This window comes from Colletotrichum phormii, assembly GCF_030913505.1.
Source record: "Colletotrichum phormii strain CBS 102054 chromosome Unknown BDP81scaffold_7, whole genome shotgun sequence".
In the NCBI taxonomy this organism is placed as follows: Eukaryota; Fungi; Ascomycota; class Sordariomycetes; order Glomerellales; family Glomerellaceae; genus Colletotrichum; species Colletotrichum phormii.
The window spans coordinates 442,764-470,367 of record NW_026851449.1 but is presented as its reverse complement, the minus strand read 5'-3'; the positions used below and the strand labels follow the sequence as shown (position 1 = coordinate 470,367).

The window sequence follows — 27,604 nt, the reverse complement described above, 5'->3', positions numbered from 1 at the left end:
CCGCCCTTAAACCGATAGCAGGGATATCAGTTCCCCGTAATTCAACGTCCCTGGCTCTTTCAACCTCCTTTACACCCAACCAATTCTCATAACCTGCGTGTACGTCCTTCGTGATTCTAATTGGATGCCGGTCGAGCCGGTCTCTAGTCTACATCATCGGCCGATGTCTCGACCGCGGGTGCTCCGTTGGTTGGCGCAGGGGCGGGGGCGGCAGCCGGCGTAGGAGCAGCGGCAGCGACGGGAGCAGGTGCCCCCTTCGAGTACATGTCGATCTTGCCACCGTCCTGGATAACGCCAGTCCGATCCAGGACACACTTTGCTCGGAGGTAAGGGTCGAGCTTCCAGTAGTCATCCCTGAGTTTGCGAGCAAGGTCCTCGCGCTGTGCCTTGATGGCTGCCTCCTTGTCTGTTCCGGCCTCTTTGATCCACTGAATGGTTGTCTCCTCATACTCGTGGATGAGTTCTTCTCTGCCAGAAAGCAGCGCGTCTCTTGTTGTCGTATCCTTCATCTTGTCATTCTCTCCAGCGACTGGCTCCAGGTACTTGTAGTCCCAGTTCTCCTGGCCGTCGAGCTCCTTGAGGATGTGGCTTGGCTCGATGAACTCTGACATTTCCTTGACGTTGTTGGTGAAGTGAACTTTGGCAGCCACGACCGGATCCAGCCAGCCCTTGATAATCTTCCAGATACCTGATCATTGCTTAGCTGTGTTACTTGAAGATCAATCATGGGGTAAACAAACCTTGGAAGACCCAAGGGGCCTTGTGCACCAAAACGGCACCGAGAGATTCGGGGTAGTTTGCCTCGAAGCACTTGATCATGAATTTCACAGGGGCGTAGTCCTAGAGTAATGGTAAGAAGATATTTCACCAAGCCGCGTTGTACGGGGGTGACTAACCATGTTTGCCAGTGAAAAGCCGGTCATATCGAATACGATTGTCTTTGTCTCGTTAGCACCAGCCAAACCACCAAAACACGGATCAACTTACCGCAGTATCGACGGGAGGAGCCAGGACCATACGAGCTGTCTCAATCAAGAAGACAGTATACTTCTCGAGACTCTCCTCGCATTGCTCCCCCTGCCTGTGCATGCGCACCCTGACCTGGCAGATCGGGCGTCCTCCCTTATCGAGGCCATGGATGAAGGTCTTGCCTGACCGAGCCTGGGTCATGAAGTCCTCGCCCAGCTGCTTGATCTTGGGGTCGGAATTTTGCGCGGCTTCCAGCGCACCAGCCTCACCATTCTTCATGATTTCGTCGTCAACCTTCATCTCCGTTAATCTCCAGTGCATGGTGGAGATCATCATGACGAAAGCTTTCTCAACGTCCCACTTGCGTGCTCTCAGGAATCGCAGGGCAAGAGCATCGGGATGGTCATGCTTGACCATGGACCATATCGTGGCGCGCAAAGCTTCGGGACTCTGGTTGGCCAAAGCCTCTTTGAACTGGGCCGTTTGACCGTACTTGTCACCACCATCCTCTTTGATGCCAGCTGGAATAGCGGTCGATGTCGCGGCGCCCTCTTTCTTGTCCTTGCGGCTGAATAGCGAAGTGCGCTTCTTCTTGGGCTTGTCACCTTTTTCGGCGGCCGACGTCTCGCTCGGGGCTATGCTCGCAGACGCGCTGTCTGCAGCGGCGGTGCTGGTTTCCTCTCCCAGGGACAAAATCAGGTTCCACAGTTGGCGCAACTTGTCCTCCTGCTCCGGCGTGAGGTTGCCCGGTCTCCCAGGGGGAATATCCGTCGCCATGATGTCTGAAGGGTGAAGTTCTGAGATCTCGGTGTCTGGTTGAGGGTCAGGGTTGGAACCGGTGGTTTGCTGGTAAAGCAGGCCGTATGCGCAGGCAAGAGCAACGGCGACAGAACAGAGGACGATGTCAACCCGAGACTCGAGGAGGACACGCGGGTTCTTGAGGTTGGGGAGGCCCTGTGACTGTGGTGATCCGAGTGGTTGGAATCGTCTGTAATTTGAGGGTTTGGAGGGATAGTTGAATTTCCGGACACAGGGTCTGACTAGGAGTTGCCGTCCAAATCGCGAAGTCAATGGCAGTTGTGCAAGGCGGCTCCCCGAAGTGTACTGGAGGGAGCTTTGTGGAAACGTGAAAATTCGAGGCAAAGCCGAGGTTTGTGGTTTCAAACTGACCGGCATCAGTCGACGACGTCAGTCAATGCTCTGGACTATATTGGTGGTGCTGAGACGGGGTCAGCAGGGTCATCCCAAAGTGTAGTGCGTTGGCAAATGGCGGCGGACTGGAGAGGAAATTTGGCAAGGTGAAAAGAGACAAGCCGAGTGATGCGCGGATGGCCGGAATATGGCTTGCGCCGGAGGTTGAAGTGACGGGAGGGAGGGACAGACTGGGTGGCTGACATGCGCCGGAGGGGAGTTAAGGTATGGAGGGGTTGTGAGGATTGGGGATTGACTAGGGTAGGTACCTACTTTGGTTACGCGGCTGATGGAGTTTACGAACAGGCGTCTGTGCGGTTGGCAGCCAAGGAATGACAATGCAGAGAGAAGACGAGAGGAACAAAGTCGAGACGAGTGTTGAAGCAGCCGAAGGTAATTTACGGAGTAAGGTGAGAGGATGACGGATAGAGCAGTGAGACTGGGCCTATTACGTGGGCAGTGAATGTGCGACGGAGGGGCAGCGTTGCGGACGGAGCTTTGAGTAAAGAGGAAAGTCGGGGGCGACGGGGATTGAGGGAGGCTTAGACGCGGCCGAGAGGGAGGAGCCTGGACGAGGACGACGACAGCTCCGGGACAAAAAGCGCAGCGTTGCGCGGGACGAGCGCTGGAGGATGCTGGCCAAACTTCTAATGGAGTTGGTGGACGCAGGCGATATTCAATTTCCGAGCGTGCCGGATTGGCACAGCTTCCAAGAGTATACTTAGGTGCCTTATTAGTTTGTGTCTTTTATTGTAGTAACTGGGTGTCAGCTGTGGATTTGCCTAATGTACCTTGAATCTGGGCTGGCGAGCTAAGGTATCGTGCTGATGTGGGGTGGGAGGGAGACAGCTTTGCGGACTCAGCAAGGAGACCGGGAAGGACTGTATAGGTTGAGGTGGGATGTCGTTGGGAGCGGGGAATGGGCGCAACCTTTTGCAGTGAAATGGGGACAGTGGTGGCCGGGTCAGGTCGTTCAGGTTCGCAAAGTATTGAACGTAATAAACGCTGTGGAAAACGAGCACAATGGAAAATACGACGTATTCGAATGCGTAAGGTATCTCAGAAGAGGCTTAGGGTCGCGAGGGAAGTGTGAGTGCGAGTATTGGATCGGGTTCCGTACCTTCCTTATTTCAGCAGGTCCACCAAAGTCATCAGAAATGGCCACGCGACCTCCCGTCGGATGCGATGAGGCAGGGACGCTCACGCAAGGTAGGTAGGTACCTTGCCTGTGCGCGCCTCCTCCCTAGTTGAGCGAACGTGAACATGGAAACTCCCCCAGTTCTAAATGGAGGTACCTTAATCCGTAATGGAACTTCGGGGCCGAGCTACGCGAGACGCGCTCGATGGATTTTAGGTAGTACGGAGTACCTAGAAATTGGGATCTCAGCTCTGCCAGCCAAAGTCCCAGCACCAGGGATGGCCCTGAGGAAACCCAATTTTGCGTCATCCCGCCTGATGACTAGCTGTCCGCCGGGGTCTTGTAGAGATGACGGGCCGTTCTTACAGCACCTACACGTGCTGAGCTGCAGTTTTTTGTTTTGCGCTGAGTGCGGGGGCCATACCATTGGAAGTTTCCATTGAACCCCGCCAGGATTTAAAAAAAAAAAAAACACAGTCCACCAGCCGTGAGGTGCCTTGTAGCACACGGTACACCTGACGTCGGGCACCAAATCATTTGTTGATGTTGACATTCAATTGAACTTCCATTAACCAGCAACCACAGCTCCATTTCACCATCATACCCCACAACTACCTTACTTCGACACCCCGCGTTGCACAAACAGCTGCCACCGACACCGACGCATCTGACGACCTCTTTTTCACCGAGTTCCCCAGCAAGGTATTGCACACAGCACAACCCATTCCCGACCGCCCATCATGGCAGACTACGATGCAAACGAAAAGCGATCCGCCTCGCGCACACGCAACTCCCGTCCCACAACCCCCATGCGCCCGACCACGCCCCTGCGCCCTTCCTCGCGATCCTCCTTTCGCGAATCCGCCAGGGACAGCGTCCACGGCGGCGGCGAGTCGTTCCCACTCAACACCTTTGAGCCCGCCTTTGCTGAGCTCTCAGACGCCATGGCCGACCTCGAGGCCAACATGATGCACTTCCAGCTGATGCATGAGAGTCTGGCCCGCTTCAGCGAGTCGTTTGCGAGTTTCATGTACGGCTTGAACATGAACGCCTTTTGCGTTGATTTCCAAGAGGTACCCTTGTTCCATCAGGCATTTTCCGGCTCAGTAGCCATGCTGACGTTTTCTCCCCAAGGGTCCCGTTCCAGAGTCCTTCAAAAGGGCAAAGCTGCAAGAAGAGATGAACACAGCCGCAGGATCAGGTATGATCCTCAAACAATCTCTGGTGGCCACCTTGGCGGTTTTTCTAACATGCACATTCACAGGTATTCCTCGCGCGTTTGAAAAGCCTAGCAATGATTTTGAAGGCGAGACGACTTTTATGTACTTATCCATACCCTAAGTTTCCTCGTTGGGAGCTTCACAAGCATCCTGCTAACCACTCACAGGACCACCGACGTTTCGTTCGTCGAGAACCCACCCGCAGCATCCAAATCAACCCCGAAATACAAGACCCCCAGCACCGCTACTGGAGGTTCCCGCGTGCCGGCACCTGCTACACGTGGAGGCACAACGCGCGGTCGCGCGGGAGGCCGCGGAGGCTCCGAGACAACGAGAGGTCGGGGTACTGGTATCGTCAGACCACGCGGTCGTGGCGTCCGATGAAAGTACTTCAACAAACGCCCTCTGTGAAACTTTACTACTAGCAACATCGCTGCCGCTTACTTGTCCACGCCCCGAGCCATCATAAGCTGGATCTCAACTTCCCGACCACGGCCCTTCAGGGTGCTGTAACGAGAAAGGGGTGATGGAAAGTCCAGTACATTATGTCGTGAAAGGGTATCATCTAGCGTCTACTCTGGAGCCACGGTAGACTTATTGGCAAGAGGCAGACACATCTCAGGTCTCCATCTCGATCTCCTGGTCGAGGGCCTTCTCGGGGCCATCCTTGTTGGGACCTTTGTCGTCTGTACGAATGCCAACGACGGCCTCTGCCTCTTTCTGGGTATACGGTTCCTCCTTCAGCTGCTTGACCCTGGAAATGTCTAGGTTAGCGGGGCCGCAACGGACAAGAGCATGGATAGGCCAGTTGAAGGCGTAGCGGTGTATGAGAAGACGAACCTGCGCTTGTGAGGCTTTGCTTTACGGTGGCCCACGAGGCTGACCTCGGTCTCAAACCATTTGGCGCATTCGACACAATAGTGTTGACCCAATCCCGGAAGATCCTCCTTCGCTTTTGATCCCGTGAAACGTTGGAGGTGGCGCGGCGAGCGCAAGTCGGCCTTGATCTGATCGACATCCCTGTAGTATGATTTGTTAGGAACCGAGAGACGGATGCGAATTTTTGACCGTGGTTTGCTCCTGCAAAATTCCTTACCTTGTCTTTCTGCGTGTCTTGGTCAAGGTTTTCTTGTTGGTGACACCCATTTTGCCGGTTCGCCGAATACGACGAGAGAAAGCGCTTATGGTATGTGAGTTGTCGTAGTTGCGTCGGGAATCGATTGGGGAGGGTGGCAGAATCCCAAAATTGATACTCGAGATGGCGATGGCGGGGCAGAATTCTGGTGGTGAGCCACAGAAAAGTTGCTTCACCGCTCACAGGTGACGGGGATTAGTGCCTCCGTGCTCCTGGGTCCACTAAAAAGTCTAGGTACCTGGCGGATAGAATCGCCCGAGGCTTGAGCTAAAGTCGGGAATGGAACGCGAGGGGACGCGCCCGGATAATTGAATATATGGGCACTCCTGTCACTTGTACTACGTACCTCGATCACTGCCTCCACCCCCGGGACGCCCTTACAACCCATCTTTGAAGATGACGGTTGTCCTTACGGAAAGTCACCGCACAGCAAAGACGACCTAACTGTGCGATTGCGCAGCTTCCGGGAGCTGCAGAAGAACAGTCTCCGTCATGTCGCGACTAATATGTGAGGATACACAAGGAACCCCTTGATCCCTCCTCTGCTCTTGGCTATGTTGTAGCTGACCTGGCATCGCATCTATCTAGCTTCGGCATTGTCGTTGCGTCGCGATCCGCGCATCCTCAAGCTCCCGCCCTACATCTCGTTAGCATGCATTTTAGGCGGAATCGCATGGCTGTTTCTCTTGCCTCTAAGCGACTATTCTCGACGAACCTACATTTCCGAGAATGCGCTGCTTCCGGGCCAAGTGCACACGTATTTCGGGGGAAGTGATCAGCATGTGTTGCGGGCGTATAAGCATGAGGTCAACTCCGTCAGAGACAAGTCCAATTACGAGTAGGGCGCACCACAATGTTGCCTTCGCGGCAGTATTGTATCTTTGGCTAATCAATGGGGTATCACAGAATTAACGACAAGCTCGAAGGCATCCTCAAGAGCGTTGGCTTGAAGGTCGGCCGCCAAAACTACACATACGAATCCGCCGGCGACGTATACACTGGAGAAAACATATACGCCATTCTTCAAGCTCCTCGCGGCGATGCCACGGAGGCGATTGTGCTCATCGCGGCCTGGAAGACGGTCGACGACAAGTTCAACCAGAACGGCCTTCCGCTGGCGCTGACACTGGCGAGGTACTTCAAGCGGTGGTCATTATGGTCCAAGGATATCATCCTTGTCATTCCTCCGGACAGTAGGACGGGCACCCAGGCTTGGGTCGACGCATACCACGACTCGCACGACTCTTCCCGTGTGAATTCGCTTCCACTCAAATCCGGCGCTTTGCAGGGCGCCATCGCAATCGACTACCCCCAAGAACACCGCTTCGAGTCTATTCACATCATCTACGACGGTATCAACGGCCAGCTCCCCAATCTGGACCTCATAAACTCCGTCGTCAATATCGCGGGTGGCCAGATGGGCATGGGCACCGCCATTCAGGAGATGTGGTCACACTCTGACAAGTACCGGGACCGACTCCTAACGATGCTCCGCGGTATGTTAAATCAGGGGCTCGGCCACGCCTCTGGTCCCCACAGCAGCTTCATCCCCTATCACGTCGACGCCGTCACTCTGCAACCATTTGGCGAAGGGTGGCACGATGAGATGGGGATGGGTCGCCTTGTTGAAGGAACATTCCGCAGTTTGAACAACCTCCTCGAACACCTCCATCAGAGCTTCTTCTTCTACCTTCTCATGCACAAGGAGAGGTTCGTGAGCATCGGCACGTATCTACCGAGTGCCATGATTCTGGCCGCCAGCTTCACCATCACCGCAATCTCCCTCTGGGTGAAGAGTGGCCATCAGGACCAGCCGTCAGCTCCGGCCAGCACGACGGCGAAATCGGAGAATGACGGTACTACGTCTCAGGAGGTACTCGAAACGGCAAAGGGCACAAGCACACCGTCACCTTCTGTTCCCGCCGTAGAACGCGACTTGTTTCTTCCTCTGGGTCTCGTAGCCGTTTGCCAATTTCTCGGCGTCGTGCCATTGTACATCTTTAATCACATGCCTGCAAACGTAAGCTCTTTCCCACCCACCTCAGTTCAAACAGATACAAATGCTCACTCTCCACCCCACACAGATGCTTGCCGGAGTATACACAGCCTTCGCCCTTACCAACTGCGCCCTCCCCTTTTTCATCTCCTCGCTCCTCACCTCCACCTACAACCCCACGGTCCAGCAATACCAGCTGGTCAAGTCCTTCTCCCTCCTCTTGCTCGGCATGTTCCTCTCGGCTTTGGCGACCCTCAACTTCTCACTCGCCTTCCTCGTCGGCGTCATGGCCAGCCCGCTGTCCTTCATGCGGCCGTGGCCAAACCACGCTGCCGTCCGCTGGGCCTGTGCCGCCATTCTCCAGCTCGCCTCCCCGACCGCGGCGCTGTACTTTGTCTCGTCGTACTTTAACATCAGCATTGGCGAGGTCCTAAAGGAAGCGGCTTTCGGTTGGGATGTCTGGGGCATGTATACGCCTGTCATCATCTGGGGTGTGTGGTGGCCAGCGTGGCTCATGGGGTCCGTCATTGTGCTTGGACAGCCCACGGCCAAGTCAAAAAGTTTATGATATACCAAGTGAGTTTGGTCACGTAGTCTCTCTGACAGCATTATTCCTGGCGTAGTCTAGGGAACGACAATTGTAAAAAAAACGTCTTGAGCTTTGGAATTAGCGCATCGGAAAAGGGGCAGTAGCATTGTCATCAAAATCATAACGGCCCTTTTTTGGAGGCCGATTTCCATTCCTCTTCTAAGTCTAGTGGTGTACATTGGTCTCCCCCTAGCCACCGTAGACCTTTATTACAGGCATACTTTTCCCTTTCCGCCCATAAACCTGGTATCCTCTGCTTGTCCACTAAGCCGCCCACACGTCGCCGCCGGCAGTCTCGATCCAGTTACCGAGCTGGTTGACTTGCGAGTCCCAGTCGAGCAGCCGCTGGCGCATGTTGCCAATCTGCTTCATATCGAGCACCTTGGGCTGGACCCAAGTGATGTGCGCTACCTCGTCGACCTGGTCAATGTTGCCGCGCAGCAGACCCAGGCTCAGGGCCTTCATGATGAGGTGCTCGATCTCGTTGGGGCGAACCTTAGTCTCCTGAGCGATATCGGCGAAGGACATGGCGCGGTCGTGGGGCGGCCGGCGGAAGACGGCCTCGGTGAGGGATGCGAGGTAGATCTTCTGACGGAGGTGGCCGGCGTTCTCGGCGAGCAACGGCTTGGCCCGCATGCGAGCCGAGAGAGCCTCGAAGCCCTGGAGGTCGCCGCGGTTGAAGGCGAAGAGGAGGTCGCGGAACCACTCATCCTGTGTGCCCTTGAGAGCGTCGAGGACAGGGTGCAGCAGCAGCTCACCAAAGTTGTAGATGGTGTCGGAGACTAATGCGGCGATGCTGAGGTGCAGCGCTCTCCTGTGTCGCTCCTGGGGTGTGAGGGAGTTGATGTCGATGCAGGCGAGGTAGAGAAGGGCGTTGCGGTAGTAGGCTGCGAACTCCATCTTACGCTGGATTTAGAAACCATATCAGCAATTGTCCTATACTTCCCTCGAAAAGTTGGGCAACGAGCTTACCTGGTAGTAGTTGGCGTTCGCATCGTAGAACGCTGCGTGGACAATCGTCTCAACGGAGTCGAAGCTGTCCAGTATTCTCTCGGCTGTGTCGAGGTCCTTGCGGGCACCATCCATATCCTCCAGATCCAACTTTACTCTGGCCACCGCAACGGAAGCATATACAAGGGCATCCTGTGAGTTCTCGTTGTCCACCTTCTTTGCGACTCCTTGGAGGAATGTAAGGCGCTCCTCGTCATCTATCAAGACCTCGTCAGTTCCCAGACCGCTCCACACGCTTGTATAACTATGCCTTACCAGAGCATTCCGTAGCAGCCTTCAAGGCCAGGTCGACAAGCTTAAGCTGGTTGATCTTATCCGCAAACTTGAGGATGAAGACCTTGTAGAAGGAAAGCCGCTGGGGCTTGCTGCCCGGGTGACTGAAGAACTGGCCGAGGGCATCGGTAAGCTGGTGCCAGAGTTTCCTCTCCCAGTAGTTCTCAAACTCCAGAACAAGGTGCTGGAGTTCCTCGGGGGCCTCGTCGCGCTGCTCCGCCAGGAAGTCGGGAATTGCGTCGGCGCTCATTTTGGTGGGAGGTCGAGTTTGGGGCTCGGTCGGTGGGTGTGAGCTTCGGAGGGGTTGAGGATGACGACAGAATCGTGAAAGAAAGACCAAGTGGCAGTTCTTTCCTCAGATAGCAGCTTCAGAGTCAGGAGGATTGAGGCTCGGGAGCGGACTTTCGTCGTGGAAAATGCCGGGGAGTTCGTCTGGTGGTTGTGTGAATGTGTTGATGAATGCAAGCAGCAGCAGTAGTAGCAGCTCCTGAGGGGCGATGCACATAACGCGGCTAGCTAGCAGCCTGGTCAGTCAGCTAAGGTAGAGAGGTACGTAGCGCAGCACCGATTCGGATGCTTCTGGTCGAGACCCGCTCTGGGACACGATAACCAATGGTTGTTTTTCCGATCCTATGACCATGGAATGGGCCGTGCACTTGCTTTCCACGTGACCCGCTCACCTTCCGTCCGGGATTCTGGATGAAGCTCGCGACTTTGGAGCTTTCGGCAGGTCAAGAAGCGTTCAGTTGCGAGTCAATTGAGAGGCCACCGCACTTATCTGTTGCAGCCTCGATATCCGAAAATGGCCTCCTTTCAAACCGCCGTGCGGTCGACCCAGAAGGTCGCGCACAATGCCTTGAGAAGCAGGCCCATCTCCGATGTTGCCATTACCCGTACCGGCAAGCCCATCCTGCGAACCCAGGGCGGAAGGTAGGCATACCAATCAATTGCGTTTCTATGGGCTGTATCTGACTCGGTTCTGAATTTAGACACTCTCTTGGTGGTATGCATTGATCGAACAGTCGACGACGGAACTTTTGTCTAAGATCGAAGTATAGGACACACTGCGACGGTTTTCGGCGCAACGGGACAGGTTGGACGGTACATCGTGAACAGGCTCGGTACGAATATACACTCCACGAATCGCTGCTGCAATTCTGACCGAGTACAATAGCTCGCCAAGGATGCACTGTTGTCATTCCTTTCCGCGAGGAGATGGCCAAGCGCCACTTGAAGGTCTCTGGTGACCTTGGCCGAGTTGTCTTCCTTGTATGGTCTCCCTTCCGATGCGGTGGATTGTAGTCCAGCAGGGACTAATGAGATGGCTATAGGAGTACGACCTCTACAACACCCAATCGATCGAGGAGAGCGTCAGACATTCCGATGTTGTCTACAACCTGGTCGGCCGCGACTACCCCACCAAGTAGGTTCACAAAGCGAGGGGCACTTAAAGATCGATGGCTAAGAAATCGCCTAGGAACTACTCCCTCGAGGATGTCCATGTCGAGGGAACCGAGCGGATAGCTGAGGCTGTTGCCAAGTACGATGTCGATCGCTTTATCCACGTCTCCAGTTACAACGCCAACCTGGAGTCGACATCCGAGTTCTTCCGCACCAAGGCCCGTGGTGAGCAGGTCGCTCGCAGCATCTACCCCGAGACCACCATCGTGAGGCCGGCACCCGTCTTCGGTTTCGAAGACAACCTCCTCTTGAAGCTCGCCAACGTCATGAACCTCTTCACTGCCAACAACATGCAGGAGAGATTCAGACCTGTCCACGTAAGCTATCTGTGATGACGTCTACCCTACACGAGGCCTAACAGTTGCAGTCCATCGATGTTGGCCAGGCTCTTGAGGTCATGCTCTACGACGATAGCACAGCAGGTCAGACCTACGAGCTTTACGGTCCCAACGAGTACTCGATGGCCGAGATTGCCGAGTTTGCCGACCGTGAAATCTTCAAGAAGCGCCGCCACATCAACCTCCCCAAGGCTGTCCTCAAGCCTATCGCCGGTCTCCTGAACAAGTATCTTTGGTGGCACACTATGTCTGCCGACGAGGTTGAGCGTGAATTTATTGACCAGGAGATTGACGAGACGGCCAAGACATTCAAGGACCTCGGCATCGAGCCCGGTGACATTAGCAAGTTCACATACCACTACCTGGTAAGGATGCTCGCAATTATCTCTACAACAGCAACTTGTACTAACTTCCTTATAGCAAGGTTTCCGCAGTGCCAACTTCTACGACCTGCCCCCTGCAACAGAGAAGGAGAAGAAGGAGGAGCGCAAGTACCTGCACGTTCTTGACGACCAGTAAGCCTGGGTTTCATTTGTTGGAGGGGATTGATTCTGGGCAAGCAAGTCGTTTAGAGTGTATATAAGTAGTCAGCTAGACAGAGTTGCAAAAGTCGAGGAATCCATGTACAGTTTGAATACCATCTCTTAAACGTGCGACGCTTCTCTAGTGGTGGCTTATGCTCCGTTGTGTTGGCATTAGTTGGGATGTCTGCAATGCCAAAGCTGATTCGTTGAAACAGTGTAGTTTCTGACGGTTCAAACTGGGTCCTTGACACAGACCTAGCAGTCCTTTTCACCTGACATTACGACTCATTCTTCCTCTTACAATTTTTTAAACCTCTTGGTCACTGCAGTCGTTATCTCAAAATCTTTCTTTGTTGGCGGCTGATTTTCGCGTGGAATTTTATTTTCCTTGTCAAACAAAAAATCCAGCATTTTTCTGATCTCAAAAAGGAACAGCCAAGATGAGTATCTCAGACAGCGAAGACGAACCTCTGTAAGCCATGAACCCTTCCCCCTCATGAGCCCAGAAAAAATTTACACCCCATTCTCCACCGACCGAGTAACACAAAGACTGACACTTTTCTTGCGCCGCAAAGTACTCTCTCCTCGCACGCGTTGGCAGCGCTTGCTGAATTCAAGGCTGAGGAGGATGCCCGCCAAAAGGAGTTTGAGAGGCTGCAGGAGCTAGCCGAGGCAAAGGCGGCCAAGAAGGCGCCGATATCCATGGCGGCGTTCATGGAGGACTGGAACAAGTCGCAATTCTGGGTACGGACGGGACTCAACTCAACTCCCATCTGATATGGGACATCGGATGCCTTGTCTTTTTCTTTTTTTGCAGGTTTTCTGGAATTGCAAATGTCTAACTGGGATATCACTTAGTACTCTGACGAGACGGCGGATTTCTACGCCAGGCGGCTTCTCGAGGGCGCTGATGCGGACACGACGATTGCGATTGTGTCCACGCCTAGTGTGTTTGTTGCTCTGCATAATATCCTGGTAAGTTGGGCTTAACATGGCGGGCGATCACGCCGTAGCCTGGGATGATTTATCGACTGACTGCTTGGCCACACAGACTGCGCGGGACGAGAACGAGGCCCGGCCAAAGGTCTTTCTGCTGGAGCACGACAACCGCTTCAACGTCTTCCCCGAATTCGTCTGGTACGACTTTGCGCAGCCCTTTAAGCTCCCGGGCGAGCTCAAGGGTGCCGTAGACCGCATCATCATCGACCCGCCCTTCCTCAGTGAGGACTGCCAGACCAAGAGTAAGCCCACAGTCATGCAGAAACCCCCTGCCTGCCCTTACCCAAAGAGTCGCTCCATGCTGATATTTACATGATATCCAGCCGCCATGTCGGTCCGGTGGATGATGAAGCCCGACGCCGCCGAAAAGGGCCGCGTCATCGTCAGCACCGGCGAACGCATGTCGGAAATCGTGCTCAAGGTGTACAAGCCCCTCGGCGTCAGGACGGCCACGTACGAGCCGACGCACTCCCGAGGGCTCAGCAACCAGTTTTGCTGTTATGCGGGCTTTGAGTGCGATGGCTGGACGTGGCGGGAGGGGGATGCAAACTAAAAGGGGGGAATACTTCAGATAGAAAGAATACCCTGGCGACGCAGCCTTCCATTCACCTTAGCTAGCTTCACAATGATAGACTGGCCCTGATGAGGACCAAATTGGGCAAATGTGTTTTTTTTTGGTTTTGCGAGATTTCAATAGAAAGTACATACGCTTGATCGCTGTTCTATACAATGATGGCCCCTTTCTTGGATTGCCATCCAAAATGCGGATTTTGTGTTTTGCCTTGCCAAAGGGCCCAAGATGATGCATTACCCACGTTTATTTCCAACGCCGACAAGATGCTTGATCCTCCGTCGCCCATCCCCTTCGCCATTCCAAAGCGCCCCTTGGCCCCTTCCCGTTTGACATACTTTCGGCGGCGCCACCGCGTACATCTCCTTTGACCTGGTGGCATTAATATCTTACAATGCTTGGCATGAGACGTTTCGTTCTCTCTCTCTCTCTCTCTCTCTCTCTCTCTCTCGGTACGAGGTTACGAAAGTGAACGAATAATGTAGAAGAGCAGATAGGGTTGAGCGCTCATGACGTCGGATTTTGTCGCCATCTCGACCTTATGGTCGTTGAACTTGAACCATTGGTCGCCTACGCGGCAGTATGATACGTAGTGGCCTGGGTGCTCGATTAGTATGAGTATTCAAATTGGTTCGTTATATGTCAACTCACCCGTGTCAATCTCGCCGACGTGGACAACCACGCTAAGGAGGTCGTACGTGCAAGATCTTCCGAGCTCAAAGGCGTCCTTGGGGTCCGCGCCTCTACCTCTCGTAGTATATGGCAGCATGTTGAGCTGAAGGGGAAAGTTAACCACCGTCTCGATCTTCGATGCGCGGTCATGGCGGCCCTGCTTGTACTCGAATCGCTGGTCACGGTTGTTAGCCGGCGGCAAGCTCTAATCAGGCCATTAGACATACCTTGAGTTGTATCGCGAGAACATTTGGCAGACGCTTAATGCTGGTTGCTCTCTTCGCCTGCTGCATTGAGCTGCAGTTGTGGCACCGGTACTCGCACTTGTCTGACTTGACGTACTCCTCGTCCAAGCATTCCTGCAGAGTCAGACTGGGCACCTTCTGGCCACCCTTCTTTCTCTTGTGGGAGAGGTTCTCCAGTCCGAGACTGAGATCCAGGAATGACTGGACCGCATTCGTGACGCCTCCGCAGTTCTGGCAAGTAGTGCCAGTCTGGAGCTTGCCGTAGAATGTTTGGTGGATGATGCAGTTGCACATGTGCTCGCTTCCAGTCTCGGGACGCTTACCATCTCCGTTTCGCTCGTGCAGCTCCTCAGCAAGGAATTGGAAGAACTCGTGAGCGTCCTGCTCCTTAGTAGTGACCAGGTTCTCAAACGCCTTCTTCTCTGAGATCCAGAATCCAGACAGAATACTAGCCGCCGTGAATCCATTAGTATTCTCAACAGCATAGAAGTCCTGGAACATGTCGTCCATGGCACAGCTGAGGCAGTTTGTCAGCTGGCAATCAGTGCTCTGATGGCCGTCGCTGAGGTAGAAGTTGCGCAGGAGGGGGTTGTGGAGGAAGCTCTGCAGCACTACGTTCTGGTAGCATGTTGCTCCGGCGTTGTAGATTCCACGCAGACCATTGGCCTTGCAAGAGGCAGTGGTGGTGTTGTTGGAGATATAGCCTGGGTTGCTTGCAGTGCTATCCTTTACACCATCTGAGAACATCTCATCGTGCTTTCTTTTGCGGTCTGGAATGTTCCTCAGCATGTGGTCAGGCAGCTGGGAGTCAAAGAAAGGAGGTGCCACGAAAGTCATGGTTTGAGCTTCGAGGTGATGAGTGAAGACAACTTACTGGAGAAAGTCCCGGTTCCCATCTTGCGAACTCGAAGCTCCTCGAGAGTGGGGTCCCAGACTAGGTCATCACATATCTGGCAGTAGAGGGCACCACTCCTTGAGTCGACGTCTAAACTTTGTTAGGAGATTCACGTTTGTTTCGGTAATGGGCCACATACAGAAGCGATGCTGCTTCTTTGTGCCGTGCTTGAGACGATCGCCCTCATTGACAATGGCGGAGCATTGTAGACAGAGGTAGTTGGATGTGAGAGATGTCATGACCTGACCGTCGGAGTTCTTGAACGTTTGCGGAACAACGGGTGTCTGCTCAAAGATGTTCTTGAGGATCATCTTGTAGTGGTGGACACACTGGGTTATGCCCTCCGTGGACCGGGTGAACAGCTGCTGTATGTGTTCTGTTTGTATCCTGTCAGCCTGACCCTGGGCTATTTCTGCCGTCGCAGCAAGTAACAATTGGGGTATACTGACCGCAGCCAAAGACCGGTGTGCCAGGGAGAGGTGATTTGACCTTGGCGGTCTTTGGAGACATCGGCGTCGTTGGTCGTGCAGACATGTTGTGTGCTGTGGATGGTGTTGTTTAATTAAGCGGTCGGTCGTCCTGCTCTTTTGCCTATTTGCTCTTGCCTTGGAGCACCCGAGAAGCAAAAAACTGGCTATGTTCCTCTTATGGGGGAAAAAGCCGAGGCAAAAAGTGATCCAAACCCGAGAAGGTAGTTTCGTGATATCGACGATGGGGAAGGAAGGTATCTCGGATCGGCAACGGCCGGAGTCGGTCCAGCGCAACAATACTACTAGAAATTCACCATTAGCCGCGAATTCGTCGTAATGAATGGGTCAATTAGAATACAAGAGGTGGGAATACAGAGTAAGAGTGAAATTTACCGGTTAGAAAAGCCGAGCCAGTGATGCTGAGCAAAGTAGAGGGTGTTTGGACTGTCGGAAGGAGCGATTTCGCGCCGGTGTTGAAGCTCCCCAGAGAGTGGGCGGGTGGGTGAGCTTTGGTGGATGGCGCAAGCCGAAGATCGAGAAGGTCCGCGCGGGTTGTCGCTTCCAAGTCGCAGCCTTGGAAGAGCCCAAAGTTGGTTGTGCAGAAGTAGAAAAAAGAATCAGAGGCTCCAGACTGCGACAGATTTCATGCGCAAAGAGCAAAGTGATTCAGGATCGTCGGGAAGGCACAGTTCCAAAGGCCTTACAAACAATCCCTGGAAGTTGCAAATGTTGGAGCTGGCGCTGGGTGCACAGACGGGTAGATTCCGTGGCGCCAGTGGCCAACAGGCAGTAAATCCAGTCTTATCGGCACCTGATCGGGGTCTGTATCTTATCGATAACAACTTTTGCTTACCTATCCGCCTACCGATAGTCCCCTATGCCCCTGAATTCCCACAGGACCTCGGAGCACTTTTAAGTGGGGCTGTAGCAGGACCCTCTCCGGCGCATTATTGGAAATCAGTGAGGTCACTGTCACTGTCACTGATGGGATTCAGTGGACTTCCGTCTTCTCGATTGCATCGTATTGCTGACGTAAGCCGCTGACGGGAGCCGTCTCGAGCCTCAAAGTACCTACCCACCTACCTAACGGAAAGCGCATTTTGTTCAACCTCGGCATCTTCAATTGCCCCTCCATTGCGTCTTCACGTACATGTAGCACCAACTTGTTCTATTCGCCAAATTGGATGCCCAGCGTCACGTCGCGGCTATTTCTCTGTCGCATACCTTACCTTAAGGAACATGCGGGGTCTTGTCTTCAGCGTGCTTTCCCCATGTAATCGCAACGCTGCCTTGTGACTAAGACGGCCAATTTCCTCAACCACACCCGGGACAAGACATATCGCCCATCTGACTCGCACCAAGAACACCAACATCATGTCTTCACAACTAGTGTCACTGCCCGAAGTTGAGCGCCTCAGCCCAGCATGCATCCGCATTCTGGGAGGTAACCCGGGAAAGTTTACGCTGCAAGGCACCAACACGTATCTCGTCGGCACGGGCAGCCGCCGTATACTCATCGATACAGGCGAGGGCAAACTCTCGTGGATCACTGCCGTCAAGAAAACTCTGGAGGAGGAGAAGGCAACGGTTGAGAAACTCTTGATCACTCACCGGCATCATGATCACACTGGCGGCATTCAGCAGCTGCTAGAGCTGTCCCCAAGCTCCGAGGTCTTCAAGAACCAGCCCGAGGAAGGCCAGTCAGATATCTCGGACGGCCAAAAGTTTTCCGTCGACGGGGCCAGCCTTACCGCTGTCTTCACCCCGGGGCATACAGTCGACCACATGGCCTTCGTCTTGGAGGAGGAGGACGCCATGTTCACGGCGGATAACGTCTTGGGCCAGGGCACCGCCGTATTCGAGGACTTGACCGTCTACCTCAACAGCCTCGAGAGAATGCAGCGCCTGTTCAAGGGGAGGGCGTATCCGGGTCACGGGCCCGTGATTGACAACGGTCCATCCAAGATTCAAGAATACATCAACCACAGGAAGGCCCGAGAGGAGCAGGTCATTCGTACGCTGAAGACGGCGAGGCAAGGCTCTGATATCGAGGGCGATCCGTATGCCTGGACACTCATGGAAATTGTTAAGGTCATCTATGCCGACGTTCCTGAGGAGCTGCATATCCCGGCGAGCGGTGGGATTATACAGATCTTGGAAAAGCTCGAAAAGGAAAACAAGGTTGTCCAGAGCGGCGAGAGATGGAAGTTGAAGGATCGTTCGGCGTTGTAGTCCGTCGTAGATGATAGACGGCGGGGCCCAGCGGACCTTGGCCGGAGCTTCGGATCCGAGGACGGTGGGTTGGCGCCGTGATTCAGCATGCTACCGTGTAAGGTAGGGCAGTAAGGAAGTGGAGATGCACCGCACGATTTTGAGGGCTGGACACATTATAGAAGCCAGATGATCCTGCTATAGGCCGGAGTGTTTTGAGCGTACAGTACAATACAAGAGCTTCCCGTCAACTCAGTAAAGATTAGGAGCTTGGGGGCGGTGATTGAAAAAAAGATTGCGTGAGCTGGGCCCGGTGCATCGCGATGGCTCTGCGGTAAGGTTACACAGGGCAACAAGAGCGCCGGAAGGTTCGGACAAGTTGAACCTCGTGACGGAGCGGGACGTACGATGATAGTGGGGCGCCACCTAGAAGGCTAGAAACGGCGTCTGCGGTCTGCATCTTACCAAGGACTTTCTTTTTCTTGGTAGCATCGAAACGGATGCGCTGTTCCGATATCTTGTGACACAAGCTTAACACAGTAGAGGTTGAAGGCGGTGTAGTGTAGCGATTGGTGTAAACTAGGGTTTTTGGGTGATATGTCACAGTCTTACCCTCTAGTTGGCCGCTATCATGAGAACGCCCATGCAAATTTGGCGGGGTGCCATGTTTCTGTATGTTCAGCTCATAGTTGTTGACCACGTAAGGTAGGTAGTTACCTTGCTATTCGGAGTGTGAAGGTTGGATGTTTCTCAACGACATGTGCTCTTCGGTTGCAGATGTGAGTTTTCAAGGTATTTGGTAATTGCACAGAATCTAACGGTATTTCATGTTCTTCAGAACTAGCGTCATGTCAAGTAAAATTCCATTGTCTGTGCCTTTTTTGCGATGCCCCGTGGTCGATGCGGGTCGGACTCCGACTTGATTCCCGGGCCCACCGACCGCAGGCCGCGGGAAAAGAGGGGCCTTGACTGTGGTGTGTGGACTTTCAGGCCCGGTTGGTCATATGAGAGAGAGAGAGAGAGAGAGAGAGAGAGAGAGAGACAGAAGTACCTCCCGTCAGGTAAGGTACATCGAATGTACCTTACCCGACCTTTTGTCATGTGGAGCCAAGAAGGAGGGCGGGATCGCGGATTTGACGGGCGGATCGGAGGCAAGGATGCGCACGCATGATTTCTCTGTGGATTTCTGGATGTGGTGTTGTGGGGTTTTCTGTTTGCATCCATGTGGTTTTTTTTCTTCACTTGGTGGAGTTGCGGGAACTTGTTGTTCATGAGGTTACCTTAATTTTTCTTTTCGCTGACTGATGTTCAGCTTGTTGGCTTGCGCCAAATCTCGTCCCCATTTGTAATGCGGTCACTGTAAGGCGCACCGCGGTGTTAGTTCTCTTGCGATTTTGTACGTGATGATTCAAAGTGTATCATCATTACTGGTATCTGTTGATGCGGGGATGATTCAGCGCAGGTTTCGGTCAACCGCTCACATTGGACATAAGATAGATACTCAGGCCAAGGGCATGGCGCAGAGAGAAGTAGGAGAAGTCATTGGCTCCCTTCAAGTCAGACCATTGGGAGAAGCAGAGCAAAGTTCCATTGCAGATGGCAGGCAGGCAGCACAATAGGTATAAGTGACAGGGACACAAGTTCATCATCATCAATATAGGAAATCAGAGGTTCAAAAGTTTCACAACCCCATGGCCGGGCAGTCTACGGGGACTACGGGACAGTAAGACACGCCGGTGAGCAAATTCCGTAACTGGCCTCTCTGAACGGAGCTTTCGAGTATCCTCCGTGTCCGTTTAATTGCTCCCTCTTGGCGCCGCGTTGGCAGAAGGCTCGGCCGCCCGCCGGGACGTCGTTCAACTTCCCATGTCGGGATACCGACATGTACGGTGGAGGCCCAAGTCGCAAATGGTAATGTTGCAGTAGTTCAAGAGCAGGGCTGGGGCGTCAGAAAAGTTGACGCGGCTTGCAATGGACGGAACTTCGGAAGCGCGGCCAACACTTTTCTTGTTTCCATTCTTTCGTTCTTGCGTTCTGGATTAGACGTTCCTGTCGGTACTTCGCGCTTCCCGCATCGGCATGGGGGGGGGGGCTTGCACCTCTTGTTTCTGCTTATTAACATACATTTTGTTTTCTGCCCTATGAGATTTTAGCTTGCGGCCGGCCCTCCTTGAGTCTCTGCTTACCGCACCCATCGGTGGAGTGGGAACGACGCACACCACACCATGGACACACACAACCTTCATGAAGTTACACTACAGATCGACGCAAGGCAGGGATAGGTATGGAGTTATGAGATGGCGATTGCTAGCTCGCGCGTCTCCGTGTGACTCAACTGCCATGCCGCCATGCCCAGACGGAGGTATTCAGAAGCCACGTTCATGTAAGAATCTGACATGGTGGGACACACATCACTGGTATTGTTGGTCCGTTGGGAAGGTGTCTTACAAATCCACTGAGCCTTCCTTCAACGACGCTCGAGTGGCTGCGGCGAGCATCACGAATCGAACGCGTGTGTCCTCGACTCTTTGGTGGTCAGAAATCGTCTCTCGGGGTGCTTAAGGCCGCATGTAAGTAGAGAGAGGGCAGGTCATCGAAGATCGAACGACGGAGAACGGCACTCGGCTGCCGTGATCTTGGCGATAAGGTTGTTTTGTTCGGTGTTGGTCTGTCACTCCGTAGTCGCACAGTCGCTACCTTACCCACTCGACTACCTGGCGTCCCTAGCCCCCGTTGATCCCGGGAGAGTCACACCTAGCTGCATGGTCACGGATTCCATGTTCAAGGGAGTACATCTGAATGCTGGAAACTGTCCTCTCTTCTCTTCTTCATGAGGCTAACATATGAAATGAGTGGCGCATTATGAGCCTTTGTGAGTTTTAACCACTTACTTACCGAGAACGAGGTTCTCACTTTGATGTCATGATCAGGGACGTTTGGTGGATGAGCTTGGATGACTAAGCGTGTAAGTGTTAGTGAGCCATCGGATGAGTGAGAGTACAAACTGCTACTTGGTCGCAATTGTTCCCGGGAATGATACCCTCTTCTTTCAAAGAAAGGTAAGGTGAGTACTTACCTTACCTGCCCGTCTACGCTACTGCACTCGTCGCAACCTTCTTCTCTCCAATAAGGTGGTGATGAAAATTTCTGGCATGGGTCTCATGGCGTCACTGCCGCGAAATCCGCTGGCAATAAGGCAGCTAGTCTGGTAAGCTGGTGCAGGAAAGCTCCCCGCACCCCCACCAGGTTCCCAGGATATGTACCTACTGCGTAGTGTCTGCCCCACCTGCATCAGTAACGGCGTGGAGGAGAGAAGGAAGAATCTCAGGGAATGAAGCTCTCGCGTCTTCCACGCCCATCGTCCACATGTCACTCCTCCAAGCTACTTCCTCCCACCTCCATGCAAGTTACAACGTGCCCGCGCCGGCCAGCTCCCGTAGCTTCGGGTCGGCGGGCGGGTACATCCCTCGAGTACATACCTCCGCCAGCAAGGGCAAGGTGGGTGACAAGTTACTACCGTTTCCATCCCGCGCAGCTCTTGGCCTAATTCTTCTCTGTGGTCACTGGACGATGCTGGACTTGGCCGGACCCTCGCTCGTGGATGCCTTCGGAACCTTCGGAGTCGGCCTTTGCACTTGTCACCACTTACACACGCGCTGCCGAACATACGCAGTACTGCTGCCACTCGCCTCGCGTCTTCCATGGTCGGTGACTTCTTTCTCGCGGCGGCCGCCTTACCTTACACGGGGTGGGTAGGATGACTTCTAGGAAGCCCTCCCAATAGCATGTGCAATACACCACCGGTACCTTCTTGCACCATCCCATAAAGTACGATGGAGATGGGGAACGCGCATGGGTATGACCTGACTTCTGGCTGCCCAGACCCAAGGTACCCAGAGCCCGGCCATGTCATCGCCGTGTACCGACGCCGGCTCCAAGAAGTCATCGTTGGCCTACCCTCACACCGCGGCTCTGTACCTCACTTACAAGTCTACACAAGAATCTTGTCACAAAAGGACTTCTCTCGGTCTCCGGTGCGGTGCTGGCGCCGGCGCGACTCCTCTACTTCTCTTCTCGCTAGACCCCACTCTACTTGCTGTTTAATAAAGGCGTCCCGACCTCCTTCTCGCTCATGGCATTCTGTCGATTATCGTGAAGCTTACTCTTCTGTCTTCTCTCCTTGCGTACGAATCTGCAAAGAAGCGCCAATCAGACCTCTTACCGACCGTACCATACCTTGTCTGAATAGATCCGGGACAAGTTCGACATTATCCTTGCGACATCGCCGAACCTGATATCACCCCTCTCCTCCTCTTGCGACAACGAACATCTTGGTCGCAAAAAGGCCCTTGATGAGATCGTTAACTAGCCAAATCACCACGGTAGTGGCGCTGGGTATTGTGCCCTTGGTCGTTGCCCACGGCGCTCACGAAGCTGGCGCCGACGCCATGGAGATGGACATGGGCATGGCCCCCGGCGCAGACGAGCCGAAACCCGACTCCAAAAGCTATCCGCCCACATACTTTGCACTCGCCGACCATGCCGGACTAATGTACGCGCACATTGGAGCTATGGTGCTCGCCTGGATATTCGTTCTGCCAGTTGGTCAGTTTGACGAGCTCCTGCCGAAAGGTGTATGCCGACTTACACGCAATTCGCAGCTGTGATGCTTTCCATTGCCCGCTCTAGATATACACTTGCGCTACAATCCGTTTTTATGGCTATCAATGCGCTTGGAGTTCTCCTGGGAACAATTTACAACGCCAGCACACCTGATCTCTACCCCAACAATGCGCACCACAAACTGGGTTGGCTGGTAACCTGGGTCCTCTTGGCGCAGGTCCTGGTCGGCCTTGTAGGAAGAGTTGTTGGCGCTCTGAGGCATGACAGTCGCGAAACGTCTAACAATACCGGATACCAATCATTCATCCCAGTTTCTACGGCTGCCATGGCTGAGCACCACCGCATCAACAGCTCTCGATATGCCAGCGAGTACCGCCTCTCCAACGACAGTGGGCAGGGCACTGAGCCTTGTACCGAATCGCTCCGGAGCCATTCCCGCTCTTCATCGTCCAACGAGGTGTCCCCGCGCAGCTCCGATGCCTACCTCAAAGAGTACGCCGAGGAAGAGGACGATCTTGAGGATGGCCTTCCCATGCCCATGCCGAGCAACAGGAAGGAGAACGAAAATGCCAACCCTAGGTCGGCCATTGCTAGAGTCGCGGGAAAGATGCCTTCACGCGTGTTGAAGGGACTTTTGTTTTTCTACAACTTGATCGACAGGACGATCCTGCTGCTGGGTTTTGTCACCTTGTGTCTAGGAATTGTGGCCTATGGGCGGTTCTTTGTAAGTGACATGAATGAGCTTACTAGAATCGTAACGCTAACCAAGCACAGGAGGGCAACGGCATCTTCAGCGGTTTGGCGCATTGGGTCAAGGGCGGCATTTTCTTCTGGCTTGGGTTGTTGACCCTGGGTCGATGGAGCGGTAGCTTTGGTGAACTCGGATGGGTAAGTCTGCGGTCCATTGCCGGCCGTGTCCGGAACCGTTTTACTGACTTTGCTCCGGCAGGCGTGGAATGCTCGGCCCAAGCGCGCCGACGGCAAGTGGCGGCCTTCGGCCGAGTTCGTCGAGAGCGCCCTCATTTTTGTCTACGGATCGACCAACATCTTCCTCGAGCATCTTGGAAACTGGGGAGGAGAATACAGCGCGCAGGACCTGGAGCATATTTCAATCACTGTTCTCTTCATCGGTGGTGGACTGGTAAGCCTCTCACCAACGGCAATATGAATCGCAGAGTTGACTAATACCTGAAACCAGGTCGGCATGCTTATCGAATCGAGTCGCGTTCGAGAGCTCTTAAACACATCGATTCTCGATGCTGCTTCTGAGCAATACCACGACGAGGAAGAGCAGAAGAAGGAACTCCAGCCGCCGAAGCAGTACGAGTTCTCCATCAATCCTATCCCAGCACTCGTGATTCTTCTCATGGGCATCATGATGAGCTCGCACACGCAGCACTCCATGGTTTCAAGCATGATTCACAAGCAGTGGGGTAACCTCCTCACCGGCGCCTCTTTCGCTCGCGGTTTTTCATACGTCATCATGTACCTGAAGCCTCCCAAGTCCATCCTTCCATCTCGACCTCCCACTGAGCTTCTCGCTGCGTTTGGTCTAATTTCCGGCGGGATCATCTTCATGGCGAGCGTAAGTTCCCTTTTGCCTACCTTACTTCGAACGAACAACAGCTTACAATGGACCAGGCTAGCGATACCGTCGAGGGCATGGAGCACTACGGCCTAGATGCCATGTTCATGTACACCGTGACCATGGGCCTTGTGGGTGTCTTGATGGCCTGGGTCATCATTGTGTTGGCTATCAAGGGCTGGGCTGTGCGTAAGGAGGCCGGACGCCGGTCGCATCGGCTGTCTTGAGTCATCGACGAATGATTCATCGTAAGTGCCGAGGACCCGCGTTAAGAGGCATGGAGTGCGGATACGAAACGACAACGGCAACGACGCAGTAATGAGTGTGCGGTCGACAACGGCATTAGACAGCGATGGTGTGTATGTGTGAAGCATGGCTGAAGGGCGTTTTTTTCTTTTTCTGTAATGCTTAATCCTAGAGATACCCTTATGACACCTCGGAGAATTGAATTATCATCATGGTTATCTAAGGGGCTTTTTATAAGGGCTGGGAGTAGCATTTGCTGATGTGAGATTCTTTTGTATTGATATTGTTACGGCTTCGTAGCCGAATTCCATTATTCGTATTCTGCGCCAGTGTCACGCTTCTGCTGGCATAATGCTGGGTACTCTCTCTAGCTCTGGACTTTCTCGTGACACCCCTTCATGTTCCATACGAACCTTTGCCCAGGTCCTTGGCGCAGCGGGTCTCATTCACCAGACCGGAGCGATGAGGTTCTAACCACCGATTGTAGCTTTCTACTCTTTCGATGCAGCTGTTTGGAATCGGACCACCTCGTTTTCCATTGGCCCCGAAACCTCTTCTCTTGCTTGCACCCCTGCCTTGTGTCCTTTCCCCTCTGCTCTCGGGATCGGGGCTTCAACGCCGGCGATATTGGCGGTGTCCCTCGAGGAGGCCAGTGCCGGCTAAAAACCAGGACGAGGCTTTCCCGGCCCGAGAATCACTGTTCAATCGTAATTTTTCGTGAACATTGCGATGCAGAAAAGCTTTTTTGCCCAACGCTTCGCGTTCTTCCTCCCAAATTTCCCTTCCCATCAAGAGACTAACATGTGGCCCGTCCTCAACCAGAAGTCGACTTCCTTTTCTTGGACTTTTCCTTCTTGTCATTTTTCTCCTTCTTTTCCTTTTTACCGGCGCCCTCCTTCTGCTCCTCCGCGTCGGCTACTGCAGCGGCTGCATCCGCCATGTCTACGTCCTCGTCATCCGCGACAACAGAAGCAGCAGCAGCAGCAGCGGCAGCAGCAGCAGCAACAGTAGTAGGCTTGACGACGCGCTCCTGGTCCCGCGCGGAGTAGAGCGCGGTGCCCTGCTGCAGAGCATGAATCAGAAAGGACAGCGACTCGGCCTTGAAGTCGTCGGCCGCGCGGACTTTGTCGAGGTCCTCTGCGAATTCTTGGGTGGTGCGTTGGAGGTAGTAGGTTGTGAAGTCTTGGGTTGTTGTGGTTGCCATGGTTGCGGAGTGTGTGTGTGTGAGAGAGAGAGATGGTCAGCAGTCTCTTTATTATTTTGGAGTTTTGCTCGGTTTAGTATTGTTCAGCGTGGTTTAACGGTAGTTTTTGTGAGATTTGCCTTGGTTTGGGGGGTGCTGTAAGTGAGTTTTTTTGGGGGTGGTATTTTTGGTAGATGAGATGAACCAAGATATGAGATGTTGGAGGTTTGAAAGTTTTGAGGGACAGTGTTGGAACACAGTGTTCGACTGTGATGGCACTGACCCAGGCTATACGCAAGACGAAAGTCTCAATTCGAGCTGCATTTTACTTTGAGTTAGAAAGTTTTGTGCCTGGTTTTTTGTTACAATGAGTTTGCATGGTTTAAGGTACGCAGGACCACAGACAATCAATCAATCCATGACAACACAATTCGGGTTGAAACATCGGCTCTGCACTATCCAACCACTGGAGGGCTTGGTCTGTAGTCAGATTTCAAAGCCCGACCAGTACCCACATCCGATATGGTGTAGTGGCCAACATGATGCCCTCTCATCTCTGTGAGAGGTTAGGCATAGCCCCGAGTTCGATTCTCGGTTTCGGAACTTTTGCCGTTTGTTTTTCTGTTAAGTTGGCTTAATCCTACTATTATGCATCTGTCTGTTGCGCAGCCTGAGTTTGTCTCGATTTCCATTGCTTGAATGAAGTATATGGCACCCATTCATGTCTGTTCTGTAACTTGAATAGTAGGGCAATCGTTTTTGCCTCAAAGTATCTATCGTTTCCTTCCTCTGGGAGGGTTTGGGCATTCTGTGACCGTCAGTCACTGTCAGCTTACGGTTTACCAACCTGACCAGAGAGCAAGATGTCATTTGTTACTTGTCAACATCTCAAGTCTTCATTTTAAATCACCCCTGCACTTGCAATCCTATATATTCAAAAACGGCATTGAAGTGCCGGCGCGGGGAAGCCTTGTCCGACTAGTGACGAATTTGACAACGCTCCCGAGCTCTGAACAACTCTCCACGCCCACGTCTCCGTCAAAACAAGCCACTCTTCATCCACTCACGACCACTCTTAGAAGAAGAAAGAAAAAAAAACCAAGACATTTCCTAGAGTCACATTATCAGAAGCCATTTTCACCTTCTCTCATAACGCCTCGCCTCGGCAAGCCACTGTGCCTTTCTCACTCAATGGCCTTTCCCGCAGGCGGAGCGGCTTGGCTCGACTGACCCCGATGCTTCCCCCGATGCAGGAACTTCGTCCTTGGCCACACCCTGGCCCTCCGAATGCAACCTCACACATTGCGGAGTACCACCCCCATCCCATTCTCTACCCTTCCCTCCCCCGCAATCCCCGGATTTGCAGCAAGTCCACAAGCAAGGTTTGGGAAGGAACCACCTCCCTATCCAGGTTCCCAGCAGAGCCGATCACCCAGCAACCGCTGCGCCGTGCCGTGCCTGGCAAAATTCTCGAAGGAGAGAGGAGGGGGGGCAATGTCATGATCTCATGGAGGTTAAGGAGGGAAGAAGTGACGTGGTTGTATGTAGGCGCGTTCCCATTGTCATAAAAACGGTTTACGTGAGATGAACCGCTCCTCTCGTGGGCTATGGATAGAACTGCTAGTCATTCCTGGGTTTACATCAAGCTTCCCCGCAACTTTAAACCAGTGTCACATCGGTCGAGATGCCTCCATGTCCGAAGCTGGCCTTGTGATCGGCCGAAATTGTGTGGGCCAGAACGGAGGAAGTTGCTGTGGCGTTATATGTGCTCGTGTTAATTGACCAGGCTCTCGGCGTGTTATACTGTGTCTCCGCCGTTTGCGAGCGACTAGGTAGGCGGGTTCAAGTGTATCTCGGAGCCGGTCAATGGTCCAAGGAGATGTTAGCGAAGAGGAGAGAGAGGAAGCTGCCCCGTTACCACCTAGAGGTTCATCTCATACTTTGGTGCTGGGGGGACTGTTCTAGTCCATTGTCTTGAAGTCTAGTTCGAGGGGCGTTCCTGGGTAACTTGACGTGGTTCAAGTTAGCATGATGCCCTCCTCCTTCTCCTCCCCCTCCT

General features: G+C 53.5%; 10 protein-coding genes and 1 non-coding gene across 11 annotated transcripts; 7 read left to right on the top strand and 4 right to left on the bottom strand.

The window, feature by feature from the left end:
* Window positions 1-143: 143 nt before the first annotated feature.
* Window positions 144-1,746, bottom strand: BDP81DRAFT_316738 (phosphatidylinositol transfer protein CSR1; the record flags this gene model as incomplete). Its single annotated transcript, XM_060584193.1, has 4 exons — window positions 144-688; window positions 741-840; window positions 897-938; window positions 988-1,746. 4 exons carry the CDS (start codon window positions 1,744-1,746, stop codon window positions 144-146), a joined length of 1,446 nt encoding a protein of 481 aa, XP_060446720.1.
* Window positions 1,747-4,038: 2,292 nt separating this feature from the next.
* BDP81DRAFT_392740 (DASH complex subunit Dam1-domain-containing protein) lies at window positions 4,039-4,902 on the top strand (the record flags this gene model as incomplete). Its single annotated transcript, XM_060587743.1, has 4 exons — window positions 4,039-4,371; window positions 4,433-4,499; window positions 4,563-4,620; window positions 4,686-4,902. 4 exons carry the CDS (start codon window positions 4,039-4,041, stop codon window positions 4,900-4,902), a joined length of 675 nt encoding a protein of 224 aa, XP_060446719.1.
* Window positions 4,903-5,136: 234 nt separating this feature from the next.
* On the bottom strand, window positions 5,137-5,664 carry BDP81DRAFT_316163 (zinc finger-containing protein; the record flags this gene model as incomplete). The annotated part of the gene is made up of 3 exons (XM_060584152.1): window positions 5,137-5,272; window positions 5,359-5,538; window positions 5,615-5,664. 3 exons carry the CDS (start codon window positions 5,662-5,664, stop codon window positions 5,137-5,139), a joined length of 366 nt encoding a protein of 121 aa, XP_060446718.1.
* Window positions 5,665-6,145: 481 nt separating this feature from the next.
* Window positions 6,146-8,217, top strand: BDP81DRAFT_459867 (Gaa1-like protein; the record flags this gene model as incomplete). The annotated part of the gene is made up of 4 exons (XM_060593588.1): window positions 6,146-6,161; window positions 6,242-6,491; window positions 6,560-7,673; window positions 7,738-8,217. 4 exons carry the CDS (start codon window positions 6,146-6,148, stop codon window positions 8,215-8,217), a joined length of 1,860 nt encoding a protein of 619 aa, XP_060446717.1.
* Window positions 8,218-8,281: 64 nt separating this feature from the next.
* On the bottom strand, window positions 8,282-9,911 carry BDP81DRAFT_201964 (PCI domain-containing protein). The gene is made up of 3 exons (XM_060582551.1): window positions 9,505-9,911; window positions 9,211-9,446; window positions 8,282-9,144 (listed from the first exon to the last, which is right to left on the bottom strand). The coding sequence occupies exons 1-3, from the start codon at window positions 9,770-9,772 to the stop codon at window positions 8,503-8,505; spliced, it is 1,146 nt and encodes a 381-aa protein (XP_060446716.1). The 5' UTR covers window positions 9,773-9,911; the 3' UTR covers window positions 8,282-8,502.
* A 310-nt stretch (window positions 9,912-10,221) lies between these two features.
* On the top strand, window positions 10,222-11,961 carry BDP81DRAFT_424187 (NAD dependent epimerase/dehydratase). The gene is made up of 8 exons (XM_060590122.1): window positions 10,222-10,452; window positions 10,512-10,525; window positions 10,581-10,643; window positions 10,697-10,791; window positions 10,854-10,945; window positions 11,000-11,300; window positions 11,351-11,686; window positions 11,742-11,961. The coding sequence occupies exons 1-8, from the start codon at window positions 10,325-10,327 to the stop codon at window positions 11,838-11,840; spliced, it is 1,128 nt and encodes a 375-aa protein (XP_060446715.1). The 5' UTR covers window positions 10,222-10,324; the 3' UTR covers window positions 11,841-11,961.
* A 51-nt stretch (window positions 11,962-12,012) lies between these two features.
* BDP81DRAFT_345867 (putative N6-adenine methyltransferase-domain-containing protein) lies at window positions 12,013-13,855 on the top strand. The gene is made up of 5 exons (XM_060586107.1): window positions 12,013-12,317; window positions 12,421-12,589; window positions 12,704-12,820; window positions 12,897-13,086; window positions 13,168-13,855. The coding sequence occupies exons 1-5, from the start codon at window positions 12,286-12,288 to the stop codon at window positions 13,395-13,397; spliced, it is 738 nt and encodes a 245-aa protein (XP_060446714.1). The 5' UTR covers window positions 12,013-12,285; the 3' UTR covers window positions 13,398-13,855.
* A 20-nt stretch (window positions 13,856-13,875) lies between these two features.
* BDP81DRAFT_315827 (ubiquitin carboxyl-terminal hydrolase) lies at window positions 13,876-15,761 on the bottom strand (the record flags this gene model as incomplete). The annotated part of the gene is made up of 6 exons (XM_060584120.1): window positions 13,876-14,012; window positions 14,067-14,262; window positions 14,315-15,102; window positions 15,207-15,317; window positions 15,367-15,603; window positions 15,677-15,761. The coding sequence occupies 6 exons, from the start codon at window positions 15,759-15,761 to the stop codon at window positions 13,876-13,878; spliced, it is 1,554 nt and encodes a 517-aa protein (XP_060446713.1).
* A 1,310-nt stretch (window positions 15,762-17,071) lies between these two features.
* Window positions 17,072-17,929, top strand: BDP81DRAFT_316181 (metallo-beta-lactamase superfamily protein; the record flags this gene model as incomplete). The annotated part of the gene is made up of 1 exon (XM_060584154.1): window positions 17,072-17,929. One exon carries the CDS (start codon window positions 17,072-17,074, stop codon window positions 17,927-17,929), a length of 858 nt encoding a protein of 285 aa, XP_060446712.1.
* A 4,331-nt stretch (window positions 17,930-22,260) lies between these two features.
* Window positions 22,261-24,343, top strand: BDP81DRAFT_459862 (uncharacterized protein; the record flags this gene model as incomplete). The annotated part of the gene is made up of 6 exons (XM_060593587.1): window positions 22,261-22,513; window positions 22,570-23,255; window positions 23,306-23,419; window positions 23,481-23,672; window positions 23,730-24,116; window positions 24,173-24,343. The coding sequence occupies 6 exons, from the start codon at window positions 22,261-22,263 to the stop codon at window positions 24,341-24,343; spliced, it is 1,803 nt and encodes a 600-aa protein (XP_060446711.1).
* Window positions 24,344-26,061: 1,718 nt separating this feature from the next.
* Window positions 26,062-26,148, top strand: BDP81DRAFT_t138. Its single transcript has one exon. It is a non-coding gene; the product is annotated as a tRNA-Glu (tRNA).
* Window positions 26,149-27,604: the final 1,456 nt, after the last annotated feature.